The sequence below is a fragment of the Oryzias latipes genome, chromosome 5, assembly GCF_002234675.1.
Source record: "Oryzias latipes chromosome 5, ASM223467v1".
Taxonomy (NCBI): domain Eukaryota; kingdom Metazoa; phylum Chordata; class Actinopteri; order Beloniformes; family Adrianichthyidae; genus Oryzias; species Oryzias latipes.
Window position 1 is genome coordinate 19,736,619 of NC_019863.2, and position 25,206 is coordinate 19,761,824.

General features: G+C 40.6%; 1 protein-coding gene across 18 annotated transcripts in view; it reads right to left on the reverse strand.

Moving 5' to 3' along the window:
* The window catches only part of cadps (calcium dependent secretion activator), a 127,405-nt gene that overhangs the window by 14,743 nt on the left and 87,456 nt on the right, over positions 1-25,206 (reverse strand). For 16 of the 18 annotated variants that reach the window (XM_023955067.1, XM_023955070.1, XM_023955063.1 and 13 more), the window contains 3 exons: positions 23,525-23,608; positions 21,678-21,710; positions 18,465-18,572 (listed from right to left, as the gene is read on the reverse strand). In XM_023955067.1, coding sequence (XP_023810835.1) covers positions 18,465-18,572; positions 21,678-21,710; positions 23,525-23,608 — 225 coding nt within the window. Of the gene's footprint in view, positions 1-18,464; positions 18,573-21,677; positions 21,711-21,745; positions 22,494-23,524; positions 23,609-25,206 lie in introns of those variants that run through there. The other 2 variants (XM_023955068.1, XM_023955082.1) reach the window with 2 other exon arrangements.

Consider the following 25,206-nt stretch of genomic DNA (forward strand, 5'->3'; position numbering starts at 1 on the left):
AAGGGGGCAAGGAAACAGACATGTTCTTTAATTTTATCAAAAAAAGTGAGAAAGTGTTCCCAGTCGACTTTTAATTATGATTTTGTTTTCAATTATGATTAATGCAGTAGATCAAAAGATGAACGGAGTGGGTCACCCCGTCCCCACTTTACCACTTTACTAAGTAGTTACCTTTATATTAATTTATGTATAGAGATACTAGCTTTATGGGCCAACGTGCTGCTTGTTTTCCAAAACTCTCCACTCTCCCTAACTGCTGTGAATTACCCCGACCAGGTGTGCTCTACTAACAAAAGCAAGGGTGGTGACTGGGGGAGTGTTAGAAATTTTCAGTTTCAGTACAACAAATCTCTGTAATCTAATCTGTTGGTCATTTATACAGACCAATTCTAACATAGTTATACAGATTAAACGACGTGGGTTAAATAATAACAGCCATTGATAATAGCAGTTTTTGCTCTCTTTTTTTTATGTAGAAGCTTTTCTTTTTTAAAGACTTCCGGCGACACAAGGGCGAGAACAAGTGACTCACAAGAACAAATCGTCACAAAGCACTAAACTATTAAAGTAGTGACAAAAAAAATGTGAAACGGTTTCATTTTTGAAAGATGGACATTGCAGATCCCAGTTTCCTGCCAAAGGAAACTAAGACTCCAAGAACTTTAAGGAGCGGATGCTGTAACAGCAGCATCTCTGGAAATTGAATAGTTTCTGACCATGATATAGCATGTTGCTGTGCATGTAAATCATAAGATAAGTCTTATCACCTGCACATGAAAACAGATGTTTTAATCTCAGTAAGATATTTTAATTATTCAAACATTTACAGTTTTAATGTTTTTCACACTTTTTCACTACGTTGCATATGAACAAAGTGGAAAGTTTGATCTGAAATGTGAGAATCGACCATGCAGGAAGTCGTGCACGCTGCAGAGGGACTGGAAACTTTTCCCACTCCCACTTGCAGCTGTTTTACTGAGTTCAAACTGCAGGAACCCTCCCACACCCCACTGAATCCAGAGAAATATGAGGACTATAAAAGCACATCAGCATCACTCACCCATACAAAAACTTCAGTGAGGGACAGTTTCCAGTACGATGACGGTACTGGATTTGAAGGGGTTAAAGCGCTCCTCATAACCGTTCACGTGCGCGCTCACAAACGCACAAAGGGCAAAACATTTGTTAGGTCACAGGCTTCGCTTTGTGAGGCTACTCAGGAGCTTTTGTGCTGCTGAGAGGCAGGAATGTGGAGCTGAAGAGGGGCCTCTCTGTGGGGGGGACACAGATTACAAGCAGCTTGGGACTCTGCCTCTTTTTGCCTCCTGTGCACGTGTATGCATGTGTGTGTGGCTGCATGTAATTGCTGCAGTGGGACCTCTGCTGGTGCCACTGACCTTGAAGGGACCAGGAGTCCACACAGAGACTGAATGCAAAGAGACATGTGGGGGTGGGAGGGTCTGAGTAAGCTAAAACTTTTAGGAAAGTTGGGGCTGGAAGTGAATTGGTTATGGTTCCTATTTAGGTTAAACTGCTGAAAACAACTGATCAAAAATGATCCATGTCAGACTTACGATTACGTTTAAATTATTTTTGAAAAATAGATCTTTTTCTGTGCATCAGTCTTTTTATAGTCAATACGTTGGCTTTTAAAATGAGTGACTTAGTGTTGGATGTGCTAATTTTACAGTGTTGCGCTTATAGCAAACTCTGGCGCCAAAGTCTATGAAGAAAATATTGTCTCCATTAGAGTTAAACAGTAAAAATAACAGAAATGATTGAGTGAAGACTTTAAAGCCACATTTTTAGAAAGAAATTCTATAAAGGTACAAATTATAACAAATCTTGTATAATGAGAAAGTCAACATGGAAACTCGAAAAATGATCTCTGATGTTGTTTAGATGATTTTGAATGGAAAAAAATTAAGCCTTATGCAGGTCGGCCATATTTGACTGGTGTTCGCATAAACTTACCAAACAAAATTGGGTAGTTGGGCAGGACCAAGCAAACTGAGGGTTTTGTTCGGTCCAACCACAAGTCCATTGGCTTATTTTTGGAAAACCTTTAAGCATGGGAGATAATGACTTATTGGTCTTTTCTGAATCAATGGGTTTTAATATGAAACCTTTCTTATGAAACTCATGATAATGAATCAGAGCTGCTAAATTAGTTCCAATGGCGATACAAACCATCACGATAATCTAAATCAGGCATGTCCCAGTCCGGCCCATGGGCGAAATGTGGCCCGTGTTCACATTTTCACCGGCCCGCAGGCTTCTTCTATCAAATCAAGAATTTGCAGCTCCCAGCACTCTCTAAAAACGGGCTTAAATACGTTTAAGCTGCTGTAAACCTGTATGTGTGTACCTGAAATTGGCACATTTTTCAGTGTAGTGTGAAACAACTGCGTCTGAAATGAACTAGAAACAACTAGAAAGGAACAGTTTAAAATATTGACAGCAACTTTGGTAAATAACATATTTAGATGTTCTTAGAAAAAAAGAAAAATCATTAAATAGGGTTCATTTGCAGTTAATGTTTTTAAAATAGTTTAAAGAATACCAGGCTGAATGGTTGACCTAACATTTTCACATCACCATATCTGGCCCTCTGCAAAAGGTTTGAACACCCCTGATCTTAATGATATTAAGTGATTACAGATAAACAATTCTGTTTAAATCATTCAGAGAATTGTTGACTTTAACTTAGTAAAGTCTTTAACTAAAGGTGACTCACTGGTTGAATATTTGAAATAAAGCCACATTTTTTAAATAAAGAGTCTGTCCACAGTTTCCAGAAGACCACAAATCTGCAGATTTTTACACTACTTGTTATTAGCTGCAATGTAATTGGCCAATGTTTGAATTTTATTTCATAACTGTGGGGAACTTTCCATCTTTCTTTACAAAAACAACACCTACAACAATAGCAATGCAAATAAATTGCATTTTTTAAACAGAGTGCATCTTATTTTTTTCACCATCCCTGTCATGATATGTTTTTTCCAAGGTAACTGGTGGTTTCCAGGCTTTAACCACAAATTTAAATTTAAAAAAAAGACCCGGTAAGAATTTAAAATGAAACAAAAGAAAACAATTGTGCAGAACTATTATTCACAATCAAACAATAGGCTAGGGCTTTTTGCTAAAATAGCACTTAGGCTGTAAACAGCCTAAAATGTTTGAGAGGCAGACTTGGTCATTTATAATCAGGTTTCTAGGTGTCCAGATTGTTTCCACTTTGCACAAGAGTTGTCATTTTCTCCAGTCATTTGATGCACATTTAAGAAAATGTTCTTGGAAGATAATTCAATTTTGCAACAAGTGATCAAAAGGACTGAATCCTGGCTGACTGTTCAGAAATGTGAGTTTCAAGAGCTGAATATATGTTTTTCGCCACCCTATCACCTCTATGCATGAGGTTGAGAGCATGTGCATGTTTGAGTGAATGAAAGAAAAAGTGGTTTAAACACATATATCAGTTTTTGTCCATAAAGCAAAGAGGATGACAGGAGAGTTTGTGCTCAGTGAAGAGAGATCAAACGTCTGTTTTGTCATTGCTGTGTTAAGATTAAGGCCAAGTATGTAAGCTGTGTGTGTGGAAAGAGAAGAGAAGAGAGGGGGGGGGCACATCCTGCTGATACCCAGCTGTGTCTGCAATTAGCAGGAGGCATGGAATGATGATTGCTGGTGCGGCAACGCTAATGCCGAGTGACAGGCTGCGTTGTGAAGGAGAAGGAAGGCTGCTGAGCGCCATAAAGCTACACTGCTTTTTCTGCCGCACTTTCACCACACACACACACCCCTTCACACAGCCACTCGCACACAATGAAATAAACAGCTTGACAGGGTGGGGGCTTCTTAAATCTGACTGCAGGACATTGTGTGCTTCTGACAAAAGGCTCGTCTAATCTTACCTGTTTCTCCTTTCAGAGCCCACCGCTGGCCTATTCTAGTCCGACCCACGGCTCTCCGACCAGAGCGCACCGATGACCACACACTGTCGCCATAGTGACTCAAACATGAGTGTGGGACCCCACCCCCTTCCCTTAGAGTAGTGATCTCCAACCATGTTCCTTGTGAACTACCGCCCTGCTTGTGTTGCAGCCAACCATGCTTCGGTAGTTACCGGTCACCTGGATCAGGTGTGTTCAGTCAGTCTGAAACTGGGCTCACTCAATCCAGCCAATCAGCAATTACTGAAGCGGGGTTAGCTGCGAAACAAGCAGGGCAGTAGCTCACGAGGACCCCTGCCTTAGGGCCTAGGAAAGGACATGGAGATCGTCAACAAACAGAGCCAGAACCAGGAACGCTGATGTAATCTGGAGGCTACATCCCACTTCTGATAACATCTGAAATTTCCTTACGGACATTTGGTCCAAACCAGAACCTTTGCTGTTATTCAAGAATTCATGTTAGAGTTCTGACACTAAATTTATAATTCTATTAAGCAACAATTCACTGCTGATTGCCTCTTAAAGGACAGATAGAACAAAAATAAAACCAAGAAAAGAATAAATAGTTAGCAAATGGTACATTAGCAAATTCCAGATCAGTCCATGTAGGGCAATAATCAAACTGTTTGTACATAAATGATAATCTTCACTGCCATTTTATTCGGTAAAACTCATTCTATCAAAAAGAAAATACACATATTTTACTTTGAATACCAGAAGGGGCTGTTATGATTTCATTCTTTAAATCCATTTAAAGACTTCCTGTCTTCTTTATCCTGGTTGTCCACATCCATGAGCTTCAACTCTCTTCAAAGTCAGCTTTTCTCAACTTCACCTCCTGGCCAAAGTGACGCCTTTTTTATGGTGACCTTGAAAAGGTAATTCATGCATTTAGAAGAGCCGGGCTGGATCAGTGTGATGTCCTCTACATGTGTGTGAGGGCTACATCCTGACAAGGACTATAAAAGTGTAAGAAGGAAACTTTCATTCCTTTATATAAATCCGATACATGCTGAATTTAGAATTTTACTTTTTTTTTTTAAATTGTAAAAGGTGCAGACTTGATTCTGCATTGCAAACCTTAAGCGTTCAAATAAGTTTTTAACTGAAATACGTTATTAGTTATTAAAGTTTATTCTTAAAAACAGAACATGAGAAAAAACATAAAATCAAATCCGATTTTTATGCTTTACTTAATTTTTTTCTTCTTCCAATATTTAAAATCTTTCAATATTCATATCTTTTTTTTTTTATAGCCAACTGTTTAGTATTGTTCTGTTTTTTGCACGTTCTGTTTATCCCTTTCATTGCTCCAATTACTGGTTACCAATAGGTGCTTTTAAAATATAACTGAGTTTTCTAGCAGGGCTCTTTTTTGATGGATCTTGGACTGAGGAACACTTTTGTAAAAAGTGCATTATAAAAAGAGTTTGATTTGTTTTAGTTAGAATGACTATATCTTAAACTGAGGTTTAAGATCTGACAGGATGTCCAGAAACAGATGTGCAACCGCATCCAGTTTGATACAAATCTTTTCTCAGGATTCACTTTAGCTCCTAAAAACTTGCTGAAAAACTCCAAACTAACCTGAACTTTACCTTTTACACTTCCCTCTTCTCCAACAGAGAGCATGTCAGCCGTTGATATGTGACTGTGAATCTTATGGTGCATCAAGCAGAAATGTGATGTTTGCAACCAAACAAGAAGCTTTTGGAGTTTTCTCTTTTTTTTAATCTCTTCTTTTAACAGTTTCGGGGGTTAAGTTCGGTGTGGTTATAGCAGTGCTGCGCTCAGGTTCTGGGCTCAGTGAATCACAGCTGTCAACTGTTTTGATTGTGCCGCTGACATAAAAGGCAAACTGTGGCTGAAAATTGACCTCTGTCCGAGCACAGCTGGGCTGGCAACCAAATGGGCTCAGCGGGCGTTTCCTCCGTGCTGCGGCATAGAAAAGGAGCGCCGGAGCAGAAAGGCAGGGATTCTCACAGGTACGTGACAGGAGAAAGGTAAATGTTTATGTCAAACCTGGATTTCTTTTCAGGCCAGCAATCTGGGTCTCTTTCAAAACAGCCTTCTCCGTGTAGCAGCAAGTGTTGGCTCAGCGGATAAGAGAGACCCAATAAGGAGCAACTTTATAAAAACACAGCGGCTTGGAGAAGGGATGGCTGCATGATGGGGCGATGGGAGGAGGGGCTGCGGGGCCATGTTGTGAGGAACTAAACAGTTGGAATTACGGTCGGCGACCAGTCATTGAGTAAACATACAATGAGCTACAGAAAAGCTCTGTGGTGGACAATAAAAAGAGAAAAAAAGCTGCCAGCTTCGGGCCCTGAGAAAAGTGAGCCATTCTACTTACAAAGAGCCGCTTAGGGGTGGATTGAGGAGAGAAAAAAGAGGGCTAAAACACTTGTGGGCTCAGGGAACTCTATAGGGGGAATGAAAATGGAATAAGCCAGCAAGCACTTGAGGGTCCCGCCGAGCACCTGAATGGGAGAGAGGGGTGTAGCACCGGAGGGGGGTCTGGGGAAGGTGAATGGCCTTCTTTTTGGGTCCAATTTGTCTCTTTTTACCTCGCTCGCCCTGCTCCGGCTCTGACAGATGTACAAAGAGGGAGCGGCGCTGGGCCACTCATCCACATACACCCATGAGCAGCTGTCACTTTTGTCAGACAAGTTAATCAAACAAATGCCACCGTACCTCCCTTTAACAAGGCAGAGGGGAGAAGGTTGGAGGGGGGCTGCGAAAGGGTGATAGAGACCCGTGAGATGACATGTGTCCTCGATCAATTCACCCCACCGGCCCTCATCAATAAACCGGCGGGGCGAGACAAAGGAGAAGTCTCCATTAAAGTTGTATTTCCCTCCTTCAGGGATGATCGAGGTTTTAGTGTCCTTAGCTGCTTCCTCTCAGAGGCAGAGCCGGGAACGCTGCAAGGATTTAGAGCCAAAAGACCCCAAGGAGGGAAACAAAATGCTCCCTTAGTAATTACTGCGGACACTAAGCTGCTTACCGACTTCATTAAATGGAAGAGAAACCTTTTCAAACATGTTTTCAGCAATTCACATACAGTCCATCAAACCATCCTGCGAGACAGGACTTTTGTTATTGCTTTAACCATCCTGGTTTTTACCATAACAATCATCATGACCCATCTCTATAAGCCTTATTTTCCTCCCTAATAACTGTGGAATCTTTTTACAGCCATTTTCTTTCACCCTTAAATGGATTACTGGCTGGCATGGCAAACAACAAGAGAACATCAGCACAGCATGGCAGTGCTGTTGTTTTGGACGAAACATTAAGTTTATCTGGTTGTTGTGTCTCAGTAGCAGCAGGCTGTGGTAAAGGTGAAAACTCAGAAACAAACGGTTTCTGCCACAATGCTTATTATATGACAGGCAAAGCAAAAAGATGAGCCAAAAAAAAACTATTACAGATGTGGAAAATATCTGCGGTCGGTTGATTATCACACTTTCATTAAAGCACATCGTCAGTGTAAAGCTAAGTTCACACCGCCCTCAGCAACACACCTTCAAGCAACCACCTCCAACAAAAAGTCAATGCAATTGCGGGACAACATGCATTTTGGCCTTCCATGTTCAGAACTCTCGTGTTCAGGCATAGCTATGCAAAAAACAGCTTCCATGTCATGTGATGACACTGTACCAAAATGATCATGATGGGTTCACAGTGCTGTAATCTGGGAGGTAAAATGGCAGCAAACATTCATTGTAAAAGAAAATGCTAATCGGTAATGCTTCGCTGTCACGTACAATCCATGGATAGAATGTACTCCTCTTTCACTTCCATTGCAGACAAGCTAGTTCAAATGACCATCCTACCCATATGTGATTTTATTTAAGGATCCTATCCTATTTAAGGCCCTTAATTCTAAATGTTTCCTGGTGGAGGATCCCCAGACCCCACCCTAGGTAGACCCCAGTCAATGCCTCGTGTCTTTGTCGCTTGGGTAGAAGGCTCCTACTTTCTTCTCAGTAACCTTCTCTGAAAACTTTTGAGGCCCCTGAGACCCTTACATGGTTAAGTGTGCACAACAACTTGTTGCCCGCAGTATGCCCTAAAATGCGCATGAACATTTTTGCTTAATGGGTTCACCAAATAATCTAAAATCTTGATATTTTGTGCAGACCACCCATGTGCCCTGTTGAGGTTTCCACATTTTTTACCCTTAGGCGGCCCGTATCCACCCGTAAGTCATTACTTGTTGGGAGTTTCTAAAACAATCAAAAAAATGTACAAGCGGGTTTGTCTTTTTAAATATACAGTGTAAGCAGCTCTGTGTGGAATCAGTTGACAGTTCGGAGGCTAAGGTTGCAGTGTTACATTACAGCTGTTGTGTGAAGGGATAACTAACATTTCCTCAGACCTCTAATTAATAAAACAAATAACCTAACAGAAACAAAAACAATAATCATTCAGTACTTAAACAATTTGCTCTGTTTCCTGAAAGCCATGTTTTACAGGTACACAAACTTTTCTTAGAGAAACTAAACAGACATAAGGGTAAAGATAAGGAAAACAGTGTGGAGGCAGTGTGATGGCCCGGGCGTGCATGGCTGCTAGTGGCACTGGGACACTAGTGTTTATTGATGACGTGAAACGGGACAGAAGCAGCCCAATGAATTCTGAGGTGTTCAGAGACAGACTGTCAGCATAGATCCAGGTGAATGCAGCCAAACTGATTGGGTGGCGTTTCATAATACAGATGGACAACAACCCAAATCATACAGCCAAAGCAACTCGGGAGTTTCTTAAAGCAAAGAAGTGGAATATTCTTGAATGGCCAAGTCAGTCACCTGATCTTAACGCAATTGAGCATTTCACTTGTTGAAGACTAAACTTCAGACAGAAAGGTCCACAAACAAACAGCAACTGAAAGCCGCTGCAGTAAAGGCCTGGCAGAGCATTCAGGAGAAAACCCAGCATCTGGTGACGTCCATGAGTTCAAGACTTCAGGCTGTCATTGCCAACAAAGGGTTTTCAACCAAATATTAGTAATGACCATTTTGTTTTCAGTTATTTCATTTGTCCGATTACTTACGAGCCCATGAAATGAAGGGATTGTGTTGAAAATATGCTTTAGTTTTTCACATATTCATGCAATCTTTTTGTTCAACCCATGAAATAAAAGCTGAAAGTCTGCACTTTAATGGCATCTGAGTTGTTTTATTTAAAATTCACTGTGGTAATGTACAGAAACTAAATTAGAAAAAATGTGTCTCTGTCCAAATATTTATGGTCCTGACTGAAAACCTGTTCATTCACAGATGAAGCTAAAACTACTTGGGAATCTGAAAAAATATTGATAAATAAAATAACAATAAAAATATTGAAAACTGCTTCTTTCAGACCCAGGAAAGGTTTCTCTTCTATGACGTTCTTATGCAGGTCATCTGAGCAGAAGAAGACATGCGACAGGCTTTGAGGGCTGGATGGGAGGGAGGGAAGTTTGCGTGCAGCCTGAGCTCGCTGTAATTAAACTGTTCACTTGGCGCGGCTGTGGGCTGGCAGTTCATGACCGGAGACGGCAAAGTGGTGAAGCGTCCTCGGACAGCCAAGTGACAGCAGGCCCATCAGCCGGCTGGCAGTCTCTGCCGCCCCCGCACACACCAACACCCGCCCACCGTGAGCCCAGCGGCGGACAGAACAACCAGAAATCTTCCAATCTTGGCCCTTTGTGACCCCTGACCTTCCCGCTCTACACCAGCCGCTCAGCTGGCGAGCGGGACAGCGGGGGGAGAGGAGTTTGGTCACACTGAAGCACGGCTCTGAGGGTCTGAGAAGGTCGCCGGAAATACTTCAATCAATCAATGAGCCGCTCTCCTAATCCCACAGGCGCAGCAGATTAAGTGTATAATTGACCCATGTAATCCCAGGATCCTCAGCTCCAGGGGGTGGAGGTGTTCGGCAGCAACATTGTGGTCTTCCTCGCCTGTCCTGCTCTTCACCGTCTCCATTCGTCCTACGTGACAGAGACTGAGGGCTGCCTGCGACTGAGCGTGCACACACGTGTGCATGTGTATGAGGGGGTATCGGTGCTGGGCTGGATTTGGCTCAGACTAAAGACACTGCTTTTTTAATCAATGATCCCAGGCTGTGCTGTGTTAAGCTCCCCCCTGCCCCCTCAGTATCATTTAAGCACATCTGTTTTAATCTGAGGCTCTTCAACCACTCTCTCAGGACCTTGGAGGGGGGATTAATTTCTGCCTGCTCCTCTGACACATGCACGCAAACACAGCAATATTATGAAACTGGACCTGAGCTATGGCAAAATCTTTGGGAAACGCCCTAGCAGTTTTAGTCAAAAGTGTCTGCAGAATCTGGAGATCAAACTTCTGGAATTATGAGAAAAAGGAGATCAAGAATCCTGTCATGTAGGATGTCTTTCCTCCTTCACAGACACAGCATCCAGAATGGCAATTTATGATGAAGAAAACAATAACTGAACTTCAGAAAAGCCAAATTCGTCTGTGGGACCACGGACTTTAGGAAGAAACACACTGAGGTGTAAAAATGTAAAAATAATCCAAATTACTGATCAGAATGTTTCATGGAATGCTTATGATGTTCGTGACACAATAATCAAAAGAAAACTAATGGTAAAAGTTATCAAAGCATTAATCAAATTGTTCACATTATGTATCACATCAACAAGTTGACTAAAACCTTAAAGATCTAAAAAAATTCAAAACACTGCCCTTCACATTTGTATTCTTAGTCAATCATGTAAAATCTGAGAAAGATGCACACTGAGATCTTCTGGTTCTTCTGTTGGTTTCATCAGCTTGCAATAATTCATCTGCTTCAAATGCTGTTTCTTCAAGAGATTCCTGCTTGTACTTTCTTCCCTTTTGGACAGAAACTGTCAACTGAAGAATCATTGACGCTATTCATTTTTCAGCAAATGTTCAGCTTTTTCTCTTTAATTTGACTTTTAAACTTCCCTTATAGATAAATTGTTTAAAAAATGATTTAGAATCTGTTTTTTTTCTGTTGGCAACTTTGCCATTTATAGCATTTTTAAGTCTAAACTGACACAATTAAATGTTAGCTTATTTGAACAATATACAATTATTTAAGCCTTCCATAGTAAAATAAGAAATTTACCTTTTCACGGGAAACTATATATTCACAAATATTTAACTTATTTCAGGTAACTGAATATTTTTTTCAGACAATTAGCAGTTATTCTAACAGATGTAGCATTTAATATCTTGTTTTTGCAATTAATTCAAATTTTCTTCACTTTTCTTCCCGTTTTCACCTTTTTTAGTTATTTAGCACAAAGAGATGTACTTTAAAGTTTCATCGGACATTTCAGGTTTCTAAATTTGCTTTAGTGGTTTAACATCATCATATTCAACATTCACATTTGAACAAAAATCCACACTTGATTGAAAATGTAGTTACCGAACACGGAAAAATACACTGAAATAAAGAATATTGAATTTTTTCTCTATTTTTTCATGCTGTCACTCAGATCTTAACATATGCACAACTGTTTTGTTTGTCTCCAAAAAAAAAAAAAAAAATTTGGTTAAAAGACGGTCTAAAAATGCACATCAAACTCAGAGGCTGCATATTTCCAGCACTTGCAGCCCTGCAGCAGCTTCATGCAAAAACAAGACTCCAAAAGCCCAGATATGTCAACAGCGAGTCTGCAGGTAACACTTCTAGCTGTTTGTGTCAAACTGCATGTGACAACAGTCAGAATGAGGCTGCACACATCTGACATGCCTGGAAAAAAAAAGCTTATGCAGTTCAAATAAAAAAGAGCAAAACTGCTAAAGGACAGAACGGCAGTTCTGTGGAGATGTGGCTCTCTCGACAGGTGAGTGAAAGATAAAGTTTCAGGTCAGAGCAGCAGAAACACAGGCACAAATAAAATGTTTTCCCACCAAAGAACTGTGATTCTCTGAAAAAATGTTAGAATTCAGGGTCTGGTAGGGTCACATCAAGCTTAGAGCTGAGCAACAACTGCAGATTTCAAATGAAGCAACGCTGAGGAGAAAAAGGCTGCAAACAATGTAGAAATGGTTTTAAAAAACATGCTGTTGATGTTTTTTTCAACTTTTAAAAATTGATTTTTTGATATATTAAAATATAAAAACTATATGCTGTATTTAATACAAATATTAGGTTTTTTTTTTACATGGTTCGGCCATGGGCTTATATACTAGCATGCGATTAATATGTGGTTCTTAAAAAATAAATAGCAACAACAGCTAGAGGGAACTGTAGGTGTGTGTATCAGTACTTGCTGCTGACAGCAACGCAGTAGACGAAGCGCCGTTCAGTCTTATGCTGGTCTTGACAGAATTGTTGCAAAGCCACACAGAGGGTGAGGAATTTTTTATTTATTTATTTATTTTTTTATACACTGTATTTTATCCCACGAAGGGAAATTCTTTCTCCGCATTTGAGGGAGCGGTGAGCTGCAGCCGAAACCGCGCTCGGGAGGCAGTAGCGTTAAGGGTCTTGCCTAAGGACCCTCACTGGGTGATGTTAACTGGTCGCCATTGATATGGTAATTGCCCCCAGTACCATTGCTCATTCCCCTCCGGGAATCGAACCCTGGTTTCCTGCATGGTAGCTTCCCACCTTACCAACCGAGCCACCCAGCCGCAATTCAATAGGTCGAGTGATGTGAAGTGATATTGAATTTAGTTGACTTGTTAGCATGTACTTTATGCCAGTGTTTCCCAACCCTGGTCTTTGGGGCACACTGTCCTGCATGTTTTCCATATTACCCTGCTTATGGACACCTGATTCTGCTCATCATCAGGCTCTGTGGAAGCATGACAATGACAGTCATCAAAGGCAGGTGTGTTTAAACAGGGTTGGATTGAAAAAATGCACAACAGTGTGCCCTGAGGACCAGGGTTGGGAAACACTGCTTTATGCTATGGTTATCTGAATAATTGTTCATATGTAGAACTAATACACAAGCTAAATAAGCATCAATGTGTTACCATAGTGAAACATTCATATATACAATATATTATTGTTATCTATTCTGTTATGGTTTGTCTTTCAAGATGAAATGTCTGTTCTTGGTCCTCTATTTTGTTTAACACATTTCTCCCAAAAGTGCGACTAACACTCAATTATGCATTTTCTGGCTGCTCAGACTTATACTCCGGAGTGACATATTGCCCGAAAAACACTGTAGCTTGAACTTGTGGGAATAATATAGCATTATGTCATTTCCTTTTACCTGTTACTCAGATTTCAAGCATGGTGGTGGAAGGTTGATGGTCTGGGTCTAAGCTAGATCAACATGAACTGAAAACCCTGTGATTACTCTAGTATAATTTTTTAGATGTGTTCCACAAAAATGCTCCTGAATGTTTTCAGTCCGGACAGAGTTTGACTCTGGGAGGAGCAGCTCAGAGTGTGAGGAGGCGGGGGCTCAATCCGACTATAATCTGGGAGTTCAGACACCTGCCTTCAGAGGATGATTCCAGATGTGTGATTGGATTGTTGTGATGAAACTAAATCTGGTTTAAAAAGCAAAGAGCTGCACTCTGTGTGCTGCTGATGGAAAAAGAACAGGTGGGAAGTTTCCCCTCTGTGCCTGATGACGAGAGAACTGGGTCATATATGAAAATTGGACAGCCCCTCCCCCCTCCCCATTGATCTGTGTCAGCATGTATTAATACTCCTCAGTGTCTGAGATGATTATTCATTTCCAATGAGCACATATGGCCCTTCTTGACATCACTATAAAAGTCATTTTGTGAGCGCTGACACATATTGCATATAGAAGTTAAGAGGCTAGTGCGGCATAATCTGCTTATCATGGATGATACTGTTCTTGAGATAAATGCAGTTAAAGTAACCCTGAACCTCAGTCACAGGAAATACCTGTGCGGTCTGCAAACGAGGCGTTTTAAAGCCATGTTTTTGGGTTTGAGGCTGCTCTGAGCGGGCTGCTGTTCATCTGCAGATTTAGCAAAAACGTGTGAAATAAAACACTCTTGAGGACTTAACGTCTTGATGTGATTTGTAATGTAATCTCTTTATGAGCGCTTCCTTTCATTCTTTCAATTCTACACCGCTGCCTCCCAAAGGATTTACAGATTTTAATCTCGTCAAACAGAGAAAAAGGAAAATAACCTTTTCAGAGAAACAAAACAGAAACCTCTTTTGGTCCTTCAAACACTTAAAAACAGGCTGAACAAGTTCTCAGATGTTGTTTTCAACATTATTTTGCTTTTTTTCATCTTTGTTTTTTTGATCAACTTCAAACTGTGAAGGAGCAAAAACGTGATCCCCAAGTGAGGTATTAGCAAAGCACGATGACGCGAACGTGGGAAAGAGATCCCCACGGTTCCTGACAGAACGTCTCTGTGGAGGAGGCTCTTCAGCGTGAGGACGCAGCGACTGTAATCCTCTCCAAGGAGGCCGACCCAACTCAAGGAAGACGACAAAGCAAAGATTAGCTGGAGCCCATCTTGACCTCGTTTTGACGAGACTCCCCAGCGTCGGTGTGTCTGCTTTGGTGGCTCGCCACACTGCAGCTCATCAACTGAAGGTGCAACAACCCGTCAATCTACATGCATAAATGGATTTAATGAAGAATGAACTGACTGATCCCACGCTGGGAGGAAGAGCTGCTGAGGTGACGCCGAAAAGGAGACCAGGAGCAAAGAGGAGTGAATATGAATCAGTGTCGTCTCATCATGCACATCAGAGAACAGCTTTTTTTCATGAAAATCAAAACAAAATTAATTAAAGCTGCAAGCAGTATTAAAAAGGCCCTGGTCAATTTACCCCCCCCCCCCCCCCTCCCTCCCACCTAACAAACCTCTTCTCCACCCAGGCCTTTCACCCTTCCCACTGACCAGAAGCTTAATGAAATGCACAGTTTCCTATAGTAACATTAAGTTTTCATCTATAAGGTTTACAAAAAGAGGCTTTAAGCAAAAAGGCGGCTTTGCTGAGGGTGAAACAGGATTCCACAATTGACGTTTTCTACGTGATGAATTTCAATACTGCACATAAAAGTTCATATGCTTGCCTTAATTCTTTTGCAATCTTTGATACATTTTCATGAATTCCATTTTCCTGAAATTTGTGGTGACTTTTCTGTTGCTACCTTCACAATGAGCTCAGAAACGTGTGTTCAAGCGACCATTACACACGTATAAGTCCATTTTGAGCTTCTGTGTTCAAAGCCCTTGCGTTCACACATTGCTGTGCAAGTTTTTAAATCCGTTTTGGGCTCTACGTGTAAAACACGTGTAGAAAATAAAACCAGTTGAACTTTGACCAATCTGGGACTCAGATTTAGTGGTGACTTAGGAATAGGGTCCTTTTTAAATTCATGCGCTAGTATTGGCTAGCAACAGTTCAGTGTGAACAACATATGCTAAAAGTGTGTTTAAGAACCTGCGTTCAGTAACAATAATCCTACAAATGACAAAATGCTCTGTCCATCTTTAGAGCATCCCAATCCCAAAAAAGATGCAGAAGTTTTCCTGCAGATATTTCCCGAGCAGCTGCAATGACTTGAGCGAACAGAACCAGTATGACCCGCTTACAGGTAAGGATGATGACTTGAGCGAACAGAACCAGTGTGACCCGCTTACAGGTAAGGATGATGAGAGCAGGACGAAGGCCAGCAGTGGCAGATGCAACTTTGAGCTTTCTTCATACAGACACATTCAGATTTTAGTTTTTAAAACAACACTTTTAAACTCACATCTGCTCTGATAGACAAATTTGTGACGGAGAGCTTGGACTGAGAAGCATTATGATGGACCACCTGCTGACTGAGCTTTGGTTTGAGACAAAGATCTTTAAATAATGACGAGAATCAGAGCTGAAGAAAACATGTTGACTGTTTTCAGATGAGCTCAGAGATTAAGCAGCAGTTTGGTTCTGGATTACAGATTTGATCTTCCCTTAGTCCAAACACAAACAAGCCACTTCGGCTTGAACTTGAATCCCCCTGTAGCTTTTTAATAACTTTCGGTCAAAAGACCACAACCCGTCTTGAGTTATTAAGTCTTAAACTTTTATACAAATAGGTTGTATTCTTTTGTTTTTATAGTCAGCTGATGGACAAATCAAGTTTTCTGCCTGGGAGTTTTTTCAATAGGAAATGACTCATTGATTGATCTCTCACTTGAAATGATCTGGCCTTAAGTTTTGAGCTTTTTTTCATATAAAGATAAAGCTCATTTTGAATTTATTTCACAGTCAAGGAGATATTACATTAAATCTGGGCTTTCTTTGTATGAAGCAATGAGCTAAACATGCTTGACCATTAAGTCACATCTGGTTTGAGATCCTTCAGTTTTCGACTCTTCTCACCTATTTTTCTGAGAAACATTAGAAATGTGGAGTCTGTGATTGTATGATGAAACTTTTTCCAGTTCTGAAGCGTGGAGGGCTTCCCTGAAGAACATTCAAAATGTTCTCATTCAGATAAAAAACTGTCAGCGTGATGATGTACAGAGCCAGAGTGAGTCTCTTCATCTTGTCCTCACACCCTGAACATGTTTACAAGTATAACAATTTATGAAAACAAGGCACATTCTGGTAAAGACCATAATCTGAATAAAAGGGTTAAATAGATTAAACAGATTATTCCAGCTTCTATTTGTCTGAGAATATAATGAGAAGAAAACGGATAGACAAGTGAGATTTTATGAAAAACTATTGTGTTTTTAGCCTTAAAGTCTCAACGCTTCACCTGGAATTTCACATCAAGGAACAAAAAGATCAAAATTATAGACTGGACAGACTTTTTTTCCCCCCACATTTCTTTTCCTGATCAAAACATCTTTGAAGACTTCTCTGAACTAAGATGTCTAGCAGCTTGTAAGCAGCACCAGTTAAGTCTGTTGGTGTGAAAATGAATATGTTAATGCATTTTGGTGAATCTTACAACTGTTTGGAAAGTTTTGGCTTGAAACAATTCAGAAGCTTCAGCTGCACTGTTCAGTGTGAGCAAGAGTTGGTGCTCAGAGTCGATGCAGGGTGGAGTAAACACGTCCTTAAGCCGCTTGACAAAGTGATCTATTGTGCTTCTTTTCCGCTGCGTTCACTGATGTTTACAGACTCGGTAAAGGAGAGCTCTGCTCTAATCCTTCCTCAAGATCAGCACAGACAAAGCAGCAGAGATGGAGCCTGGTCCACAGAGCGCTGCAGCCGGTCTGCGGAGAAATCATCTGTTTTGACCTGAGAGTGTGGTGAGGGGGGCTCATAGAATTAGTGACTGTTTGCTTGTTTAAACGTATCTCACCCAAAAAAAAGGAGGGGGGTGTTGCGAGCTGATTAGTTTGAGCTGATTAAAGTTTTCAATTCTAAAGGAGAGCGGGCTTCGTTAGGAAAAACAAAGACCTCCTTAAAATGTAAAATTTTGACAAAATCTAAGCTAAAGAAATGAGGTTTTTATTCTGATACCGTTTTGCTTTAAAAAAACCCACAAACTTTTCTTTTGGAAATATGTTCAGAGGGGGTTGAACATTTTAAACTAAGGTACATGAATGGAAAAAAAGGAATAACAAAAATATGTCACCCACCCCCAAGTGTTAAGGAAGCACACAACACTGACTGGGACTAATGAGCCCCGGGGCAAAAAGATTTGGTGCCCATCCCCAGCCCCAACAAATGAACAGCTAGGCATGTCTTCATGCAGATCATACTGGTCCAGAAAGACTGAAGACTCCCTGACCTACTTTTTCTAAGTTCCTGTACTTCATTAAGGAAAAGTCCTCAATTCTGCTGCTAAAGTCACACATGAATGACATCAGTGACTTTACGGCTTTCAAGAAACAGAGAAATCAAAAAAAAGTTACGTTCCCACCGCGATCAGCAGCTTGCTATGTTCAAGTGGCCACTACTATGCAAGACACGCATCAAAAGCGCGTTTCGGTCTTCCACGTTTCAAACAACAGCAGCGAAAACGACTCCTGTTTTTCTGCTTTTTGTGTCTGTTGTTTGTTTTCTCTGGTGTTTTCTTCAACCTGCATTCTTGTTGCTGCTCACCTGGCAAACTTTGTGTAGGAGAACATCCAACAAATGAGAAAGTTTAGGTTTTGTCTAAAAACTAAAACACCCCAGGATCCCTGCAGGTAAGAAACCGGCGTTTTATGCAGAGCATAAAATATGCAGAAAATAAAATGAAACTTTTATTTTTGTTTGATTTAATGGAACTAAGATTAAAAAAAAAAAAAAACACCTCTAACTGAAGTGATAATTATCAAAAAGAAAACCTCATTTATTGATTCGCACCAGGGAGCGTTTGTAAAAACAAAGTTTGTTGTTAGTCCCCCCCCCCCCACACACACACACACACAGCTAACTGAAGAGTCATAAACTCTGCTTTACAAGGAATTATATCAGATTTGACATGAATGTTTTATAGAGACAAAAAAATAAGAGTTTCATAAAAACCAGACCCAACAAACATGAATCCATAACTCATTTAGAGGTGACGAGTCCCCCCCAGCACAGAAAACATTGTAGCTTACTTACATCAAATATCCTCTCTACGTACACCTCCTCGTTGACCTTCTCCCGCAGCATGTCCTGGGAGTGACGGACAAATGTCACATAGCTGTCAGCAACGTCCATCCCTGGCTTCTGCAAATAGTGACCACAGAAAGGCAGACAGAAAATCAGTCCGTTAAACCATCTCATGTTTTTTTTTCCATTTTACAAATAAAAGATAGCCAAGTCTTTGCTTGGAATCAAACTTTTCCTCTTGTCCTATCACCTAATCAGGGTTATCGCTGATACAGAAGCTTAAAGAAGTCCAGAGTTCTATAGAGTTTAAGTGCTAAACTCGATATTTTGGATCTACGCTGAACGTTGCATTCCCGTTGCTCTGCATAGAGCTTCTCTAATGTTCTCCATTTCTTCCCTCTTTGTAATTGCAGGGAGATTAACAAATGTTCAGTTCTGGTATTAACAAGCCAATTTCAACCAAATTCCTCCTACGGTCCAACATGTGTTTTCTACAATAAATCCCTGCTACATAAATCTAAGGTTTGGAAGTGATCACAGTGGCCCAAAAGAATAAATGTCAACACTAGCAGAGGTTCTGTGTGGGGAGTTTGTGAAGAGGTAAATTGCTCCTTCCAACACAATAGTATACTTTGAATAACTCCAGAGAAGAGCAAGCACCCAGCTCAGTCTTTCAGCGGTACAGAGGGAAACTGTGCGTTTGAATCCACTAGTCTGGAGACTCTAGAATTGGGCTTTTCTACTTGACAGTCAGCATGAAGGATTGGATGATGGATCTAACAGATAAAAAGGCTCCAGAGTGGAGATGTGGGTTGTGAGATGTTCAACAACCACAGACATGCGACGAATGACTGGACCCACTAATTTGTGTAGATGTATTACACAGACCTGGATCAAATTAGTTCTGGTTTCAAAATCAAAAGACATCAGTAACTTTGGCGGCGTTGACTTCCTTCTGCATCTCAACAAGGTCTCAGCTTTACAACTTTCTTTGCTGCAATTCCCAAACTACACCATCTTTTAAAAGCCACTTCCAGCTGGGACTAAAACATCCGTGAAGAAAAATCTATGCTTTTTTACAAATTTGTGGATCAATAACAGCATTGCCAAACTTTTTCCCACCAACTGTTTATTTGTATGAAATTTCCAGTCAACTAATCTCTAAAATGAGTCATGAAAAACAAGATGTTTGGATTCCCGTATGATCTATACAATTTATATACTTTGAAAACAACAACACCATTTGAATTCTTAGTTCAGACTGTAAAAGTCATTTAGCCAAACTTTTATTCTGCTAAATCAAGATGATCCAAAATGTTGCCTCATGACTTGTTTAAAATCTGTCAAAAAAGGACATATTTCACTGTGACTGCAGCATCAGACTTTCACCTACAGAGTGGACACCTCAAAACACCTTCCTACCTAAAACACCCACAGCCTGGTCTACCACCCCCTCTCTCCTGAACAGCTGCTGGTTGTCCTTGCAGCATGCAGCAGAAGATCACATATCTTTTCAGGTCTGTAATCCACCATGGAGGAATGGACCTCAATATAAAATAAAATAAAATAAAATAAAATAAAAATGTAAAAATGGCCTCTTCTGCAGCCTGATATGACTTCAAAACTACCAATCCTCTGATATCTCTTGTGATTGAGTGCACACTCACTCTGGGTATTCTGCACCATACAAGTAAATTTAACTATCTTATTTATTTTGGATTAGTACTTCAATTTACTCCTGATGTATTTTGTGTTTCTATTATTCAGGAGGTTTTATGAACTGGATATTCCATAAAATGGTTGGACAGTTTTGATATTTTTTTTGTTGAATCTTACTTAATTCTAACAACAGAAATGTGTTTACATCATGTGTGGTTTCCGCTTGTATGGAGAGCTCCAACAGTCATTTAGGAAGCCTGAGAGAGGGGCAACTGGGCAGCCGTGTTTCTCACCACACTCTCAACACAGAGCCCGGCTTGGCTTTGCCCCTGCAGTCTGGGTATGTGCAAAGGGAATGTAGTCAGAGCAGACATGCAGTTTGAACCGACGGGGAGAGCAGACTGTTAGGAGGCCTGCCACTCTAACGTCTGAAATATTCACTGAGGACACCAGAAATGGGGAAAGCACAAAGCTCTTGTATAAAATAAATACTCACACTCACGAGATGATATTGCTCAATTTTAGGTTACAGCTGTGTTTCGTTTGCGTTTCCAATAATTTCCTCTAAGCCTTTGTAATGTTCTGGATTCTTCTGAATGAGACGATACAAATTTCTTTGAAATTAATTCAGCACTTCTGAATTCAGCTCCTAAAGTTGTGCAGTGTTTTTTTTTAAGTTGTTGGACATTAGCGCCAGCATGCGGTGTTGCCTCTTCAAACTTCCAAGTTAGTTTTCTGGAATCTGAATGTCGCCACGGCCGGAGAGCTGGTGGCTGAGAAGCATCTGATGTGCACACATGCAAATGCGTGCACGGCCAGCGCCAGCATGGCAGCAGGACAGACATGTGTTGGACAACATGGACTCGCAATGAATGAGGAAGGCATGAGGCCTCGCTGCTTGTCAGTGTCTGTCCACATGCAAATGAAGCGACATCGGAGGCGGAAACACGGGGACATTTGATGCAGAAATATGAGACTAAGACCATCTGGATTATCCTTTTACACGTGACAGTATGGCCAAATATTTACCCACACACACACAAGCAGGCCACACAAACACACACAGGACAAAACAGCCTATTTTTAATGGAGAAAAAAAAAATCACGAGAAAATGTCTTCCTCTTCAGTTTATCCACTTTTGGAACAAAGGAAAAACCCTGGAGATGTCTAAGATGGGATTTGTGTGTTCAGACATTTATTTACTAAAGTTTTAGTTTTAGGCTCAAGCTTGTTCTCCTGCATTTGTGTCCACCTCCATCTAGGACACAACGAAGATCAAACTGCAGGGCCTTACAGTAGCTGAGCTCCTCTTTGGAGACAGGATACAAATGTCAAAATTATGGGGAATTCTCCCCAATTTAATACTCAGTACAGGGAAGTACAGCAGAATTTGTTTATTTTATATTTTGGCCACTATTATATGTTAAGACTAATGGTCTTAAGAATTTTTTTTAAAATGGGTAACAAACGTTTTTTATTTTGGAAATTCTTTAACCCAAAACATTTTTTCAGCCACAAACACATTGACATCTACAGCCAACAGTGATAACGGTGATACTCACAGGTACGTCTACATACTTCGAAGCAGCTTTCACCTTCACAAAGAAGAGAGGAGCAGTGAGTCAGCTCAAGAACAGAGGCTGAGACTCTACATGCAGACATGAACTAACATCTATGCTTAGGAGTGAAGGAGCAAAAATGGGATAAACCAACCTTCTCAATGAGTATCAACACATAAATACCACAAGAACAATTCTTAATGGAAAGATAAAGCCGTAGTCACATGCATCCATACAGGTCCTGCAGGTTTTTGGGTTGTCTGGGCCCATGGAGGGTTGTAGAGAGGAGCGTTTGCATCTTAAAGGGAGCGAAGGTGTGTGCTGCAGTTCCCTTGAGGCTTGTACGGCCACCTCAAGGAACATCATGAAAATGGAACATACCATTGTTTTGCATGTGCCAAGGGTGTCGAAATAGTCAGAAAGATAATGTAAGTTGCACCCACTTATGATCTACAGGTAATGCAGTCGTGCAGTGCCCTTAAGCCATTCTCCAATCATAAGTTAGGTTTGTGAACTGGCCCCTCATTGCCCCGCACGCATGGGGTACGAACGGGGCGCGTAACTTCCTGTAGGATGCCTGTAGGATACTTACACAAACTATGCTCTGATTGTCTAATTTATTAATTTTCTAACAAAGGCTGCATGCAAGGAGCATAAACTTATCACTTGAATAGCACTAATGGGCTCTTTACGCAAGGTTTGGGGGGGGTTACTCAATGAAAAATAAGTGCAACATGCCTGCATCTCCCCAACAAAACACGCCTACATCCTTACTTACCTTGCCTGTTGTTCGCTACGACCTGACGCCCCCAGAATGCCCTCAGAAAAAAACATTTTTATTCTATGGGTTCACCGATCTGTTCACGACTTTGCTATTTTGTGCAGGCTGTTTCCTCCGCAGACAGCCCATATCCACTAGTAAGGGTAGTTGTTACTAAGTCATAATGCTACGTTCACACTGTAGGTTTGCGTGTCAAATTTGCGCCAGCCAGCACTATTTGGACATGCAGCAGATTTGCTATACCCAATGAATGCAGCACAAGACAGGAACCAACCACTGACACATTAAGCGTTTTTATTAAAACACAAGCATGAAACTTAGTACAAGTACTCTCTAGTTAAACATTTAAAATTGATCCCAGTAATGTGTTGTAAAAACTGTCTGTACAACTTTGTGTATGTATTTGTGAATGTATTTTATAAATATTACTATGCTTTAATGTCCCAAATGGAAAGTATATATCACAAATGACATTTATGAATAGTAAATGGATGGAATCCAAAATTACAAACACCAGATCTTCCTTTGCTACAGTGGCATTTGTCTTTGTTTTTGAATATATATAGGAACAAGGAATCTGAAACTATATGTTCACTTATTTGGTAAATTCCAAAAATCTAGTCTACAATAAAAAAAACAAAACACGAGTATTGTTTTTTTCCTTGAAATATGAGGACATGTTTGGTTTTGCGGTAGACATCTTGGATTCTGTCTTTGTTTGAATGCAGTGAGGTTTTACATTAAAAGCCATGATTTGCTGGCTTTTCTTGGGTTTTATTAAACCACAAAAAATCAAATGTTTTTAATATTTTCTCCAGCACTCAAAGGTTGAGACAAAATTGTGAGTCCAGTCCAGCGGTTTGCAGGCAGTCCCAGTAAATTCTACAAGAAAATTCCTCTCTGCTATAATATGGCATCATTCAAGAGATAAAATCCAAACAACAGAACCAGGCTGACTAAAAACTATTCCCCTGGGTGACAGAGATTAACAAAATGTGTCTAAGTGTATGAATGAGGTATTTATTAAATAATTTCAAGAGCATTGAAAGAGGGAAAATGGTGTACTTACTGTAAAAGACAGGAAGGAGGAGAAGAGCGTCCCTTCATCATATCTGGAGAGTTTGGATAACACACTCTCAAGAATCACAGCGAACTGAGGGACAAAACAGACCCACATCAGCACTCAGCTTATAAAAAAGGACCCTTAGGACTCAAAATCTTTTTGTCTCCTTTAATCTCACAGCAGTAAGAGGTCAATTTTATTCACATTGGGAGTTGTTCTGACCCCACAGTCCTCTTAACAGACTCTAAAATAATACTGTTCATCATTCTGCCACTTTGAGGCTTTTGATGGGAAACTCTGATGTGGCGTTAAATCGCTGCCTTAAGGATTCACACCAGTAATAGTGTTCAGTTAAACCGAAATACCACCTTTACCCCCCAGCCTTTTCCTGAGTCCCTCTTTGACCCTTTCCATTAACCCCTCCCACCCCCATCCCCCACCCACCCTGGTTTCAGGGACGAGTGTTTTCCCCTCAAGAAATGATGCACAACAATGATGCAGTTAAATGTCACTGACATATTAATACTGTTCTTTCACAACTGTTCATTAATTCATGAACTCCCAAAGTTGATCAAAAACAATAACTTCAACATAGATAGTGGATTTGTGTCCGTCCATGTTTTTTTAGAACCCTGCGCTGTATTTCACACCAATGATCTTGACATTTCAGTGAAGACTGGAACATGTCATGGGAACTGCTTTAATTCATATTTTACTGATAGGTTTCTTTTTGTTTAGCTAAATAATGAGCCTTCTTCATGCGAAAGTCAGGGCTCTGAGCTCTTATTTAGTCTTCACATGTTTTCTTTACATACAGTAATCTTATCAGGCAGCAGAACATATTTCGAAAATTGCTGAAAAACCCTATCTATTAAACTAGGAGATGTCACAGATTTTGAAAGCATGTCGCAAAATGCTTTCTGCAAATATAGGCAAAATGTGTTATTATATGTTATAAAATACTGGGTTTTTTCCCTCAGAAAAACATCAGTTCAATGTGAATATAAAAAAAAAACGCCCCTCTCACCCTCTGCGGGTGGTTTCTCCTCCAAGCTCGGGTCCTCTACCAAAAGCTTGGGAGCTTGAGGGTCCTGCATTGTATCTTAGCTGTTCATACCACTGCACTTTTCTGGACTGAGAGGTCTGAGGTCTTTCCACGTATCTGTTGTAGCCACTCCTCCAGCTTGGGGGTTACTGCCCCGAGTGCTCCAATTACCACAGGCACCACTGTCACCTTCACTTTCCAGGCTTTCTCCAGTTCTTCTCTGAGTCTCGGGTATTTCTCCAGTTTCTCATGTTCCTTCTTCCTGGTGTTCCCATCGCTTGGCACTGCCACATCCACCACAACGGCTTTCTTCTGTTCTTTATCCACCACTACAATGTCTGGTTGGTTCCCCATTACCATCCTATCAGTCTGGATCTGGAAGTCCCACAAAATCTTTGCCCTCTCATTCTCTACCACTTTCGGAGGTGTTTCGGAGGTATGTGTGTGTATATATATATACATATATATATACATATACACATACACATACATATATACACACACAACTGGAAATCCTAGTTTGTTATCTTATATGTGTTTTTTTCTCTTCAAACATTAGATAAATGGAAGTAATAGTCCTTTAAAGAAGATAGTAAAAAGTGTGTCCCTACAGAATCAAATGTAATGTGTTTATTGTCCTGCT